Source organism: Cnephaeus nilssonii (assembly GCF_951640355.1).
Source record: "Cnephaeus nilssonii genome assembly, chromosome: 24".
In the NCBI taxonomy this organism is placed as follows: Eukaryota; Metazoa; Chordata; class Mammalia; order Chiroptera; family Vespertilionidae; genus Cnephaeus; species Cnephaeus nilssonii.
This window is the reverse complement of record NC_137095.1, coordinates 10,989,435-11,005,569: the sequence shown is the minus strand read 5'-3', so window position 1 is coordinate 11,005,569 and position 16,135 is coordinate 10,989,435. Positions and strand designations below refer to the sequence as shown.

Below are 16,135 nucleotides of genomic sequence, written 5' to 3'. Positions count from 1 at the left end.
CTGACCTTTCCAACACATACACAGGCGCACACACACACACACACACACACACACACACACACATGCATGCACACGCAGAGGGCATTTGGGAAACAAAACATTTCTCTGTGGAACATCTTGTGAGCACAGTTTAGGAAGAGTTTTAATATGAAATCTTAAGGATTGCTTGTCTAGGATCCCTTCCGTGGCCCAAAGAGCATGAATGACAACTACATTGAAAATTTGTGCTGGTCCTTTTTTTTTTTTTTTTTTTTAAGCCTTAGATATTTTTGTGTTAGCTGTGTCGAAAAAATGTACTTTTTCTTTAAGTCCTATCACCAGTTCATTCACAGCTAGATGTACCTGCCTTTGATTAAATTTCAGCGGCTGTGTCTCCGTCCACCGGAAGTCACAATCACATGTGCAAAGCAGACCTCACTGTCTGTTTGGGAGGTGTTTGTGCAGTTGTAGCTCAAAGACTAACAGTATTTCCCTGAGGCTGAAAAAAGTTACAATAATCACTTTTCCTGGAGAAGTATTTTTTTTGTGGTTTTTTGTTTGTTTTTTTTCCAGAGAGGAAAGGAGAGGGAGAGAGAGATAGAAACATCAATGTTGAGAGAGAATCATTGATTAGCTGCCTCCTGCACGCCCCCACTGAGGATTGAGCCCACAACCCGGGCATGTGCCCTGACTGGGAATCAAACCATGACTTCCTGGTTCATAGGTCAACACTCAACCACTGAGCCATGCCGGCTGGGAAGATATATATATATATTTAAATACATTTTTATTGATTTCAGAGAGGAAGGGAGAGAGAGGAAGATAGAAACATCAATGATTAGAGAATCATTGATCAGCTGCCTCCTGCACGCCCCCTACTGGGGATCAAGCCCACAACCCCAGCACGTGCCCTTGACCAGAATCGAACCCGGGACCCTTCAATCCAAAGGCCAACGCTCTATCTACTAAACCAAACCAGCTAGGGCAAAATATTTTTAAATGCATACCTACATATGCTTATATGCAAAAATATATAAATACATAAAATGCTTAAGATATTTGACAGCTTTTTGATTTATTTAACATTTCAGATGATTTCCCAAACTTTCCTTTCCACAAAGGACCACATTATATACTTTTCAAAATATGTTAAAGGTTTTTCTCAGCATTTTTTAGACGAACAATCCATTATTGCAAATGGTGGTTATAATTTTTACAACATAATTGCACCTTCCATTGACAACTTCTCAGGCATTAACTAATTATGCCATTTAATAAAATTACAGTAATTGCATTAAAAGACTATCTGTTGAAAATGCAAAAGGAGAGTCTTACCTATTTTAGCATATTTTCATGTTTATATTTTCAGCTCTATAATTGCATTTTACTTCCAGACAGAATCATGGCTCTGCCGAGGAAAATCAGTTGGCATTTTGGGAGCGTCTCGATTTTGACTAGCAAGCGTTAGATCTTTATTTTATTTTATTTTTTAAAAAAATATATTTTATTGATTGTTTACAGAGAGGAAGGGCGAGGGATAGAGAGTTAGAAACGTCGATGCTAGAGAAACATCGATCAGCTGCCTCCTGCACACCCCCTACTGGAGATGTGCCCGCAACCAAGGTACATGCCCTTGACCGGAATCAAACCTGGGACCCTTCAGTCCACAGGCCGACGCTCTATCCACTGAGCCAAATGGGTCAGGGCTCTTTTTTAATCCCGGATTTTTTAATCCTAGGCACATGCCAATCTTCACACGGCCTGTTAGACAAGAGGTGAATGGTTAATGCCCCGTTGCGTACTGTAGGCCCAGCCCTACATGGGAACCCTCCGTCACTATAGTGCCAACCCTGCGTTTCCTGTTGGAATGCACACACACTGTCTGCTTTCTGTGCATCGTCTGCGGGGGGGGAGCCATGGCCTTTGGCAGATTCCAGTGAATTCCTTCAGTCTGGTTCTGCTGTGCAGAGAATCCCTACTATTGATCTGAACTTGATCCTGACGTTGAGGTCTTAAATGAAGAGGAGACTCCTGGGAAGTCATTCATTCCTTGACCCAGCCAATGCTTGACTACCTTCCTCCGGCTTTGCCCTCTCCCCTCCCTCCCTTTCCACAACCATTGTCCAGCGTCTATACACTGTGAGACACTGAGGTACACAGATGACATTTTCATATATGTATGCACTCATCAATCTTACCCCCTCTATTCCTCTCTCCCCAACTCCCGTTCCCACCTCCTTTGCCCCCCCCCCCCCAACCACTTGCTTTCCTCCAGCTTTCCTCCACTTTGTAGTCAAATTGAGTGCCGAAGAAATGCAAGAAGGGGGTGGGCAGAGATTGGACTCCTTGTTTTTTTTTATTTCTGTTGATTTCAGAGAGGAAGGGAGAAGGAGAGGGAGATAGAAACATCAATGATGAGAGAGTAGCGGCCATCAGCTGCCTCCTGCACGCCCCTCCTGGGGATCAATCCTGCAACCTGGGCATGTGCCCTGACTGGGAATTGAACCATGACCTCCTGGGTCATATAGGTCGATGCTCAACCATGGAGGCTGGGCACTGCTTTCTTTTTATTCCAACTCCTCTGACCATAACAGCCTATGGACCCCATCAGAGGGCAAAATCCAAGTAACAACTTCATTACCATCGGTTTGGGAATGCGATTTCCTAGCTTTTTCTTGCTCCTGCCCCCCCAGGGGTTGGTGCTCATGAGCGAAGTGGCCAAAAGGTGGCCAGCGGAAGGAGACCTGGGGGAGGAGGAAAGGACCTGGCACATCTCTAACCCTGACCCACAGGCCTTGGATCGGGGGAGATTTAATGTATTTTTACAGAGCTGAGCACTTTCCCTTTTCTTTCCGTCTGCTTGTATATGTGATACTGGGATGAGCAAGCATGTTGTATGATACAAAAATTGAAAAGAATATTAGAAATGAAAAAGATGGACGCATGGAAGGAGGGAAACAGAAGAAGAAGGGAGGGGGGGAAAGAGAGAGAAAGAGAGAGGGGAAGCAGCTGATATGTGAGAAAGCAGTTACAACCAGTTTCCTGTGGCACTTTCGACCTGTTGAAGAACGGATGCTCAGCACTTTGATTTCTGGCTAATTTGATATGGCCTTTTATTTTTATTTTTTCTAGTCTGAGCTTTGTCATTTGTTTCTGAGCTGTCATTTCATTAGCCTATCTGGCTGATCTTGGGGCTCCCCCTCAGGTGGCGTGTGCCCTCCTTCTCTGGCTGGGCCTGGGGAGCTGATGGCCCTCGTATCGATGTGCGATGCAGGCGTGCTTGCCGGGGGAACCTGTAATTAGACCCACCCCAGGTGACAGTTACGAGAGAGCCTGGTGATCCTTCTGGCTGCCCGCCCGATCCGCTGTTCATGGAGAGAAACCTTCTTTGTGGTCTGGCTAGGGTTGTACTTTGCCGTTTGATTTATGATTTAGGAAGGTGTGTGTTTGCTCTCGAGCCTCCTATCCTGGGGTTGTGTCATCGGCTTCTTAAATAATAGAGCTAATCTGGGGGGACATGTTTCATTGGCCTGGTAGTCTAGCTTTCCCTTTTAGGAAAAAGAGGTACAAAGACCAATCGACATTCAATTTAAGACTTCACCATCTATTAAGCCATGTTTCTCTACAGCAGGGGTGGGGGACGTCTGGCCCGCGGGCCGTATAAGGCCCGAGAAATCATTTGGTCTGGCCCTGCCGAGGCATTAGGGGTGAGTTAATAAAACGTTTCACCAAACAGAGCAGGCTAATTTTTAAGTTGATAATTTTGTACAGCCCGCAAATGATGTTATAAATACCCAGCTGGCCCTTGGCAGGAAAGAGTTCCCCCCACTCCTGATCTATACAGTGTTTACTGACTTGTTCATCTCCCTGGAATTTTCCTCAAACCCCAATCCACATTTTTCTGGCCCTTTAAAATGCCTCTTCTATTTCTGCCCAAGCTTTTTCCAATTTTTGTTTCAACTCATTGCCAGAGATGCTTCATTTTGCCAAGGAGAAATAAAAACGACAAGGAGAGAAATACACTTCTTTGCTCACTCAGTTGATGTTAAAGCCAAACCCCGTGGCTACTGTTTACAGTCTGGAAATGCACGGAGCCGTGGAATGGGAAATCGGTGGGTCCTTCATGTTCATCCATCGGGGGAGAAACTGAAGGCGTTATAACGTGATTTCCCATGGCCTCCTGGCCTGTGCGAGCCCAGGGCTCCCAGACCCTCCACCGTGTCTGCAGTGTGTGACTTGTGGCCATAAACTCTGGAATCATGGGTTTGTGGGTATGCGTTGCATCTTTGTTATTAAAAGTTAAAACAATACCTTTTTTTTCCTTCAGTCTTACATTTGGAAAACATGTATATATTTTTAAAATATATTTTTATTGATTTCCTAGAGGGAGGGAGAGGGAGAGAGATAGAAACATCAATGATGAGAAAGAATCATTGATCGGCCGCCTCTTGCACGCCCCACACCGGTGATCAAGCCTGCAACCCGGGCATGGGCCCTGACTGGGAATTGAACCAGGGACCCTTGAATCTGCAGGCTGACGCTCTATCCACTGAGCCAAAACCAGCAAGGGCTGGAGAATATTTTATAAATCTGTCGAGTGACTGCTCTACAGGGTTGATATACCCTGGAGGAATAAAAGCTGGTGGTGTTAAGTCAGGGGCCTGGCTCCGTCTCTTACAGCAGAGGAAGCTATGTGGTGGGTCAAAGCCTCATGGTGATACTGATGATGATGGGGAAGACGGTGGCATGACCATGCCGCTGCTGCTGCTGCTGATAGTCTGTGTTCTGTGGCACTTGTAGTGAAATGATACCTTACATTTGTTTATTTAAAGAGCAACACCAGCCCTAACTGGTTTTGCTCAGTGGATAGAGCGTCGGCCTGTGGACTGAAAGGTCCCAGGTTCAATTCCAGTCAAGGGCATGTACCTTGGTTGCGGGCACATCCCCAGTCGGGGGTGTGCAGGAGGCGGCTGATTGATGTTTCTCTCTCATCGATGTTTCTGACTCTCTGTCCCTCTCTCTTCCTCTCTGTAAAAATCAATAAAATATATTTTAAAAAAAATAAAGAGCAACAGTATACTCAGTATGAATTTACTGATAGCAGCCTTTTTTTTTTTATAAGCCAGGTACGTGCAATGATCAACTTTTTCCTAAGCTATTCCAGAGCCAAAGCTGTGTTCCTTGAAACCATTGATTGACAGCCTCACATTTTTCCTAAGGAAATTTCTATATAGCCTAATTCCCACCTCAGCATTCAACTTTGCATTTTATTGGTGATCTTTAAACTTTTACTAGTGCACATTTTTTCTAAAGAAAAAGAAATGATTTCCTGGAAATTTAGTGCACACACACACACACACACACACACACACCCCGAGGAGGAAGAAGGGAAGTGAGGGAAAGAGAAAAGAAAGAAAGAAAAAAATATAGCAAATAGCCTGCCCATTGCTCAAGTTCACTTTAAAGATAGTCCTGCAGGTGGCGATAGAAACTCACAAATGAAGAAAATCCCAAAGGTGAATACCTGTGGACTGCTGCTTGGGGATTTGAAGTTCAGCAATTTATTTTTAATTTGATACAGTCATCTACATGCAGAAATCATTAGTGAAAAATGAAATTCTCATGTTGTGTAGTGTCCTCTCTTTTTATAATAATTTTCTCAGCGGTTCTGTGCTGTGTTCCTCTCCAGCTGAGTGGGTACAGCTTTCCTAGGGCAAATTACCATTTTTAAAAATATATATATTTGATTTCAGAGAAGAAGGGAGAGGGGTAGAGAGAGAGAAACATCAATGATGGGAGAGAATCATGGATTGGCTGCCTCCTGCACGCCCCACACTGGGGATCGAGCCTGCAACCCGGGCATGTGCCCTGACCAGGAATCGAACTGTGACCTCCTGGTTTATAGGTTGATGCTCAACCACTGAGCCACACCGGCCAGGCACAAATTACCATTTTAAGCCTGTTTTTTTTCCACCTTTTATTTTTACTCAGCCTGTAGCCAAAATTTGATGCCTATGCCATTGGTGAGGTTTATGAAATAGTTTGCTATTCAGTATTAAGTTGCTTAGGCATAGTGCTGTGTGTGTGTGTGTGTGTGTGTGTGTGTGTGTGTGTGTGTGTGTACAGACACATCTTCTCATCAAAGTATCAAATCCAGTTGTTTCCAGAGGACATTTCTTCCCACAGCTAATTGTCGAAGGTTAGTTTTAATCTGAGCAGGATCACCCATTTCTTGAAAGCTATTTTATCCAGAGTTAAACGTGCAGCATACGCAATTTCTTTTCAAACACTAGACCAGGCATAGTGGCTATGATAGCATTTTATTCAATTATTTTTGTGATTTTCTTTTGGACATTAGACGTGGTCAAAGCAAAGCTGACGCGTTCAGTAGATGTTTCTTTCCTGCTAGTGAAGGTTCAAAAGTTCTTAAATTGATTTTTCTGAATATATCTATTTTCACTTGCAGTTTTTTCTTAAGCTTGGGTCTGAAAATGCTAAGGCTGAAGTGATTTGCTTAGACATAAAGCTAATTTTCAGCTCTCTTCTGGTAGTCTCATTTAAAAAAAAACCTTTGCAGTGTACTTTTGTGAGGGAAACAGCCTTGATTCTAAGAAAATATAATTATTTTGGTTTAAATGCTCTAGGCTTTAGATATTGAGTGCCATCAACAGACTACGATGATGGCCTGGAGCAAATTATTTCAGTCCAGTCTCTCTTCTGAACATTTCACTAAGTCTTATGGGGGAGTTAGAAACCAATAAGGTCTTACATACCATATTGTTAGATACAGGATTTCTTATTTTTTTAAAATATATTTTTATTGATTTCAAAGAGGAAGGGTGAGAGAAAGAGAGAGAGAGAGAGAGAGAGAGAGAGAGAGAGAGAGAAACATCAATGATTGAATAATTGAATAGTTGCCTCCTGCACACCCCACACTGGGGATCGATCCCTCAACCTGTGCTTGTGCCCTAACCAGGAATTGAACCATCACTTTCTGGTTCATAGGTTGACATTCAACCACTGAGCCACACTGGCCGGACCTGAATTTCTTATAATTAAAGAAGGAGGAAAAGAAAAAAAAAGAAAAGAAAAGAAACCTCCTAGCCTTCTCATATTCTGTTTCAATTGCTGTTCCAATTACTCATGAGGGAGGAGAGTCAAAAGCAAGTCAGACGCCCAGAAAACCTATTTCTCTGCCTTCATAGAAAGAATATTCAGTTCTTGCTCTGTTAGCAGCTGACCAAAATCTAATCCATTAAAAAAATACATATGTCGTGGTAAGCAGTTCTTGAAAACGTTTATAATAAATGCCAAAGGCCGAGCCTCCACTGCGAGATTAGCCGTTGGGACAGGATGTGTTTGTCAGGAAGTGGATTATTGCCTGAGCAGAGTCCTGCCGTGTAACCGGCAGGATAAATGAAGGTCTGAAAGCATGCAGAGCGAGGAGTTTATTTGATTCCCCCCTCGGCTTTCCTTTGCGTATTCCAGCCTTGTTTATCACACAGGGTGTTTCCCTCAATGACTCATTTTATGGACAAAAAAGCATCCAGTGTTTTGAAAATGTCCCCCACCCCATGCCCCTTGCTCATCGAATGACCTACACATAGTAACGGAACTAAGTCACTTTTTCAGAGTGGACGTTGTAGCTTGAAAAAATAATAAGACAGCCCTAGCCGGTTTGGCTCAGTGGATTGAGCATCAGCCTGCAGACTGAAGGGTCCCGGGTTTGATTCTGTTCAAGGGCACATGCCCAGGTTTCAGGCTCAATCCCCAGTAGGGGGCGTGCTGGAGGCAGCCGATCAATGATTCTCTCTCATCTTTGATGTTTCTATCTCTCCCTTCCTCTCTGAAATCAATATATATATATATATATATATATATATATATATATATATATATATGTGTGTGTGTGTGTGTGTGTGTGTATGTATATATATATGTGTGTGTATATATATATATATATATATATATATATATATATATACACACACACACAGTTGTGAAAGACTATGGCTCAGAAGTTTCACCCTCATCTTAAAAATACAAGAAACACCGCTGAGGATTATGACGATTTCCCTGCTTTTTCTTTTTCTTTTCTTTTTTTGGAATATATTTTTATTGATTTTAGAGAGGAAGGGAGAAGGAGAGAGAGATATAGAAACATCAATGATGAGAATCATTGGTCGGCTGCCTCCTGCACACCCCCTACTGGGGATCGAGCCCACAACCCGGGCATGTGCCCTTGTCCAGAATCAAACCCTGGACCCTTCAGTCCCCAGGCTGACGCTCTACCCACTGAGCCACACCAGCCAGGGCTTCCTGCTTTTTCTCGGTTGCAGTCCAGCCCCAGAGCTAGTGGACAGAGGTGCCCATGAATGATGCCTCCTCCTCAGATGACACCTATGGTAACACGCCAGTGAGGAAGCGATCAAAGGCACCTCCTGGAACGCCTGAGGGAAGCGTTATGTGTCTGAGGTCTGATCTATTGTCTGGGAGGTCGGAGAGTGTTAATGCACTCGGCAAAGATTACCCTCCCTCTCTAATTGCTCCCACGCTTCCTTAAAGGATTTAAACAGCCAGGAAGGTGACGGCTCCTTGTCAATGTTGGTCTTCTGCCTGCCGCGGGAGTTTATCTGTCTTGCCGCTGAGACCACTAGATCAAGTCACCCGGCCGGGATCAGAGGCGTCCACGCCGAACGGAGGGGGAGGCGGGCGGACACGTTATTTACGGCTCCATGACGACTGTGCATGCTTGGCATTCCGCTCCGGTGTTGACGTTGTGGGGATGAGGGCGGATCTGTGTTCGGAAGGGGGGCCGCACAGAGTCCAAGGGTTCACGTTAACTTTCCATTGGGTTTGTTTTCATAGTCTTTTCTAAACGCCCTAACGTCCAACGTGGCCTTTCGCATTTCCGTTATTTTGGTTAAAGACTTTGGGAGGAGTGAACTTAAAACATTTCCTCGGTGCTGCCTCCCCGACCAGTGTACACACACACACACACACACACACACACACACACACACTCACCGACATACACTCACCAACACACACAAAGTCACTCCGTTCTGAAATGTTGATCCTGAATTAGGCATGTACAAGACTGACCCACGTGTAGGACCTACTAACTTTGTCCAGATCATCCTTGTACATTTCAAATGTTGTGTAAACACATTTTTTAAAAAGCTTTCTTCTCGCCCTGCCGGTGTGGCTCAGTGGTTGAGCGTCAACCTAGGAACCTGGAGGTCACGGTTCGATTCCCGGTCAGAGCACATGCCTGGGTTGCAGGCTTGATCCCCAGTGTGGGGTGGGTGGGAGGCGTCCAATCAATGATTCTCTTTCATCATTAATGTTCTGTCTCTCTTCCTCTCCCTTCCTCTCTAAAATCTATGTCTATGTCTATATCTATGTATCTATCTATCTATATATATCTATGTATATATACATGTACACATATATACATATATATATTTTAACCTTTTGCACTCGGATGTCGAGTGTGACTCGACACGGTTAGCATTAGAATAAAGGAATCGAGAAAAAAGCAAGCGAGTGCAAAGGGTTAAAAGAGGTATGAATTCCTCTAATTCTCGTTGCTAATATATGTAGCCTAGACTGGTTGCTCCAAAGGTTTCCATAAACCAGCCGTCGCCAACCTTTCGGACCTCGGTCCGAGGACCACTGGTTGGAGACCGCTGGCCTAGAGCCTGCAATATCATATTTATGTAGCTTCTTTGGGAGGATTTCCTGTAACTCAAAATGGTAGTCAGGCCCTAACCGGTGTGGCTCAGTGGTTGCGTATCAATCTATGAATCAGGAGGTCAGGGTTCGATTCCCGGTCAGGGCACATGCCTGGGTTGCGGGCTCCATCCCCAGTGTGGGGCATGCAGGAGGCAGCCAATAGATGATTCTCTCTCATCATTGATATTTCTATCTCTCTCTATCTCCCCTCCTCTCTGAAATCAATAAAAATATATTTAAAAAGAATTTTCGTTTGCCCCATGGGATTTTCACACTTTTCAGCTGATGCCACTGTATTTTACTCAAACTGTATAGAGCTGTCAGTGTATTCATTATACGCATCTCCTGCAGCCCTGAGCAGATGACAATTGCTAGAGCGAGTGGGAAGGGGGCGGCGGGGGGGGCTGGCGGGGAGGGGGGACCCATTCAAACCCACAGCTTCTGAAGCAAATTTCTCTCGTGTCTTCTGTTCCGGCCCCTGCGTGGACTGTCCCCTCGCACTGTTTCCGATGGCATATTCCCTCACACTGTCGGGCGCCGAGACGGGATGTCTCATCTGTATATAAAAATTAAAAATTCAAACAAAAATCTGGCCCACATGAAGAACAGGCCCTTTGGGGCATATGGTTCATTATGCATATTCGTTTAATTACTAAAACACTTGGGATGGCTTTCCTGCCCTCGCTTTCAACTCGCAAAGTCAGATCTCTCCTCTTGCACGGAAAATGGGAGCAGAGAACTGTGTTCTGAAGGTGGGGTGGAAAAAAAAGAGAAAGCTTTTGAAGACATTTTTGGAATTCGCCAAAAGGAGACAGGATTCTCAGGATGAGATGGATAGCAGCAGGGATTTCTCTCTCCTTTCCTCTCTGTTTTTGTCTCCTTCTCTCCCTCCCTCCCCCCATTTCTACCACTGCCCCCCAAAGACTAGTCTTACCGTGGTTAGTTTATATGAAAGTGGGCAGGGCAGGAATACAAGACCTAGAGCAGGGGTCCTTAAACTTTTTAAACAGGGGGCCAGTTCACTGTCCCTCAGACCATTGGAGGGCCGGACTATCGTTTAAAAAAAACTCTGAGCAAAGTCCTATGCACACTGCACATATCTTATTTTTAAGTAAAAAAAACAAAACGGCAAAAACACCCGCATGTGGCCCGCGGGCCGCAGTTTGAGGACACCTGGCCTAGAGTATAGTTTTTCATGTACATTTTCTTTTGAGCCACAGGACGGAGCTACGTTTTATTGGCTGGAAAGGGACTCGCCATGAAAGTGGGACTTTAATTGATTTTTCAGGGCTAACAGGTGGTGATCGCTTAGACGTGCCCCAGCCTCGTTGCCACTCCTGATTTGGGGCGGCACGTAGAATAGCTTTATTAAAATCATTTCCTGGCTTCGCGGTTACCTGAACATCTGCCTCCTGGTTTTTCAAGGGCCTTTGCCAAGATTTCCCCTCCGTGCTTGCATGGATCGGATCCTAGGGGAAAAAAAGTGGAGGAAGACTCTCCTCTCTATGTGTCATCAAACCCTTCGTTTTGGGGGTTTACAGTTAGAAACGTTGTTGTTTTGGGGAGTTCCTTTTGGCGGTGGTTGTTTTCACCTGTGTTTCGGTTGCACATTTATTTTCATGGTGCAACAGATATTTTTGAACAGAACGGGCCAAAACTCTTACGGGTAGTTGCTGGGTTTGCATTTGAACTTTAAAAAAAAATAAAATAAAAAAAAAATAAAATATATATATACATATATATATATATATATATATATATATGTATATATATATTTTATTGATGCTTTTACAGAGAGGAAGGGAGAGGGATAGAGAGTTAGAAACATCAATCAGCTGCCTCCTGCACATTCCCACTGGGGATGTGCCCGCAGCCAAGGTACATGCCCTTGACCAGAATCGAACCTGGGACCTTTCAGTCTGCATGCCTACGCTCTATCCACTGAGCCACACCGGTGAGGGCTGCATTTGAACTTTTATTCTGGTGATCCATTGATGGTTTACGTGAGGGAGTGTGTGTGTGTGTGTGTGTGTGTGTGTGTGTGTGTGTGTGTGAGTGTGTGTGCGCGCACGCATATATGCTTATAGACCGTGTTTTGGTTTCTCCCTGGTTTATAGCGTTGTCTCGGCATTGTAGGAAAGCTTTTTTGGACGAGTCCCGAGGACAGTAAATTCAGGACCCCTAAAAGCGTTTCTTAAGGAAAGGACCATCCAAACCTTGGCATCCTTCTTGTTTTCAGTGGCAGTGTTCTCTCCGATGATGCAAATGGGTCGCCTCTCCGAGTCACGGGAGACCATCCAAGACATTCTGGATCTGATTGCTGAGAGAACTGTGCTTTGTTTTCAATAGCACCGCTCACTCATCACTTCGGGAGGGAGGGCTCCCGGATTAAAGCACCTTCCTTGGTTTCCAGCACTCAGTGGAGTCTGTACCGAGCTATTGTGGGCGTCATGTGAACTCATTGCAGCCCCGTGCCTTTTCGTGCCAGAAATAAAGCTGTAAGCGGAGTAACTTAATATAGTGGGCTGCTTTATTCTGTTACTGCACCGATGCTAATTAGATATAGCGTGTGTGTGTGTGTGTGTGTGTGTGTGCATATATATATATATATATATATATATATATATATATATGAGGCCTGGTGCATGAATTCGTGTATGGGTGGGGTCTGGCCAGGGGGAGGGGACATGGGCGGTTGGCGGGCCTGCCTGCTGGTCGAACTCCTGGTCAAGGGGGACAATTTTGCATATTAGCCTTTTATTATATAGGATGTACACTGAGTGGCCAGATTATTATGATCTCTGAACGCATAATAATCTGGCCACTCAGTGTGTGTATGTATGTATGTATGTATGTGTGTGTGTGTGTGTGTATATATACACACATATTTCTTTTATTGATTTCAGAGAGGAAGGGAGAGAGAGACAGAAACATCAGTGATGAGAGAGAATCATTGGTCAGCTGCCTCCTGCACGCCCCACACTGGGGATCGAGCCCACAACCCGGGCATGTGCCCTTGGCCGGAATTGAACCCGGGACCCTTCAGTCCGCAGGCCAATGTTCTCTCCACTGAGCCAAAATGGCTAGGGCACCCAGAGCATTGTTTGCAGTATCCATTCTCATCCAATCTTTCTATGAACACGAAGGAATAAAGTCTAATGTGTTAAGTTGAAGCTTTTATTCACAATTGCAGCCCAAAGTCAGAGGACACTTTTATTTGTATGCATTTTTAAAAATTTTTTATTGATTTCAGAGAGGAAGGGAGAGGGAGAGAGAGAAACATCAATGATGAGAGAGAATCATTGGTCAGCTGCCTCCTGCACACCTCCTACTGGGGATCGAGCCTGCAACCTGGGTATGTGCCCTTGACTAGAATCGAGCCTGGGAGCCTTCAGTCTGCAGGCTGACGTTCTGTCCACTGAGCCAAAGCAGCTAGGCCAGAGAACACTTTTCTAGAATGCTCTGTCCACTTAGCGGACTATTAGAGCCCCATTGTCTTCTACCACAGAGGGTGCCCGTGGTACCAACAATTCTGCTTCGGAAATGAGTGAGGCGCTTCCTGGTACATTTCGTGGAATTTTTTTTTTGTCTTGACCTCTTCAAGATACCCAGCTTTATGGGGAATAAATGTGTGAGGATTCTTTTCTCCCTTCCTTTAATCTGAGTAGAGAATTTGCTGATGGCTTTGGAAGATGTATTTACCCAAATCGGACTTTCAGCTGCTCAATTACTAGCTTCTGCAAAAACAATAAATAAACAAACAAAAAAACAGATAATGAGAAATTTATTGTCTGATTCTCACCCAGAAATTATGACCATTTTAGGAGGGAAAGAGCCAATAGTTGCAACGTATTAGATGCCTTCTCTCTTCATTTCGTTTAGAGCTGTTCTACTTTGTCACCTAGCAGCTCCGCCTTGATGAGTGGTGTGGGTTATTATTGGGCCATAGATGAGCAGTTGACTTTTTCCATTTACATAAAGTCATCAAGAAATGTAGAGGGTGGCCAGTTAGCATGATGCAAACCATGGGGATTTTAAAAATATGTTTGCATTGATTTGGGTTCTTATTAGAGAGAGAGGAAGGCAGAGGGAGGGAGGGGGAGAGAGAGAGAGAGAGAGAGAGAGAGAGAGAGAAACATTGATGAGAGAGCATCATTGATTGGCTGCTTCCTGCATGCCCCCTACTGGAGATCGAGCCCACAACTGGTGCATGTGCCCTTACTGGGAATCGAACCGATGACCTCTTGGTACGTGGGAAGATACCCAACCAACTGGACCACATTGGCCGGGCAAACCATGGGATTTTAATAAACGTTTCATATTCAAAAGAGAATGAAGATTATGTACTTAGGAAGAAGCTTGTGTATGAATACAGATTAGAAGCATTTTTTTCTTTAGTCCTATAGTACATACAAAAGGGGAAAGTAAAATCAGCAGAAACTCCTTGCTTCGAAGGATGAGGCCTGGAAGTCTCTAATTTGTTCTAAGTTGATAAGATGCATGAGTGACTTTTTCCCAGCACTTATGAGCTGACAGCTGATAACCACCAGTTACCGTATTTCATCTTTTGGGACCACCTGTGAGTTTGGAAAGAAAGTGGGGCGTTCAGTCTTGAAATAATGTGCCCGAGATTTCACTCCTGCCTCATGAAATAATGGCCATGTGCTCTGTTCTTCTTTGGCCTACTAATTCGTGTGTTACTTGGAGGCAGGGCCGTGTCTTCATTGCGTTCTTGTTTCCGGTAGCTGTTGTGGCATAGACACTTCGGTTCAGACCCAAGCTCTTGCTTGTCCTTTCTGTGGGAGGGATCCCAAATCCGGAGGCTGAGAGATATCGGGCAGGTGAAGTGCATGGCTTGTCTGATGTAGGTATTCCTGGCCCAACCTCAAAATTGGAAGATTTTAAGATTTTTGAATTTTATTTTATATATATATATATTTTTTGTTGTTGTTGTTGTTGTTAATCCTCACCCAAAGATATTTTTCCATTGGTTTTTAGAGAGTGGAAGGGAGGAGGAGGAGGAGAGAAAGAGAGAGAGAGAAACATCAATGTGAGAGAAACCTACAGATTGGTTGCCTTCTGCACCTGCCCCAACCAGGGCTGGGGATCGAGCCTGCAACCAAGGTTCGTGCCCTTGACCGGAATCGAACCTGGGACCCTTCCGTCCGCAGGCCGATGCTCTATCCACTGAGCCAAACCTGCTAAGGTGACGATTTTAAGATTCTTATAGAGACTTTGAAAATCTGAAGTTTTTTTTACCTGAAATACTTGGATTTTAAAATATTGGAAGCCAATGAAAAAAGTAATCCCCTCTCCAGTTACAATAAACCTTATGGTTGGCAAAATTTGGTGTGTGGCCTGCCTCTTGGAGACGGTGGTTTTTGCATACCACTGTCCCTCTGTTCTGGTACAATATATCTAGGAGCAAAAACGCTGAGTAGGTCTAGAGGGGAATGGGGTTTCCAGGTATGGGGCTGCTGTATCGGTCTGTGTACCTGGCCAATTCGTTTCTTCCCCATTCTACCAGTTCTAAAACTGCGTTAAACATTGCACGTGCACGTGTGTGTGTGTGCGTGTGTCTGTGCGTGTGTGTGCGCGCACGTGCATGTGTGTGTCTGTGGGTGTGCGTGTGTGTGTGTGTGTGTGTGCGTGTGTGCGTGAACCTGTTTGTAACTGTTTCTAAAAGCTACTGTAGTGAGAGCCTGGATGTAATTTCCCGAGGTCATGGAGTGAGCATTGAAGATCGTTCGCACTCCGTGATCTCGGGCAGTGATCTGGTCTTGTCTTCCCACCAGGTGTTCTTGGTCACCGTGTGGAACTTTGAGCTGTACATGATCCCCCTGGCGTTGCTGCTGCTCTTCGCCTACAATTTCATCGAACCCACGAAAGGGAAGGTGGGCGGCACCCACGACTGCCAGGTAAGCCGGGATCCCAGTAACGCTGACGTGTGGCTAGAAACAAAGGTGTGAACAAGGATAAGCCGGCGCCACCGCTGAAGCATGGCCCGGGTCCTTTTGGTTTGAGCCTGAAGGATCCACTCTGCACATACGTCCATGTTCTAATAGAGATCTTTAAAAAAAAAATATATATATATATATATATATATTTTATTGATTTCCGAGAGGAAGGGAGAGGGAAAGAGAGAAACATCCATGATGAGAGAGAACCATTGATCGGCTGCCTCCTGCACACCCCACCCTGAGGATTGAGCCCACAACTCGGGCATGTGCCTTGACTGGGAATCGAATTGTGACCTCCTAGTTCATAGTTCGATGCACAACCACTGGACCACCCCAGCCGGGCTAGAAATATATGTTTTTACTGATTTGAGAGAGAGAGAGAGAGAGAGAGAGAGAGAGAGAGAGAGAGAGAGAGGAAAGGAGAGGGAGAGAGAGAGAAACATCAATGACAGAGAAAC

General features: G+C 44.7%; 1 protein-coding gene across 1 annotated transcript in view; it reads left to right on the top strand.

The window, feature by feature from the left end:
• The window catches only part of MCTP2 (multiple C2 and transmembrane domain containing 2), a 143,952-nt gene that overhangs the window by 100,894 nt on the left and 26,923 nt on the right, over window positions 1-16,135 (top strand). The window contains exon 18 of the mRNA XM_079763895.1: window positions 15,513-15,635. Coding sequence (XP_079620021.1) covers window positions 15,513-15,635 — 123 coding nt within the window. The remainder of the gene's footprint in view (window positions 1-15,512; window positions 15,636-16,135) is intronic.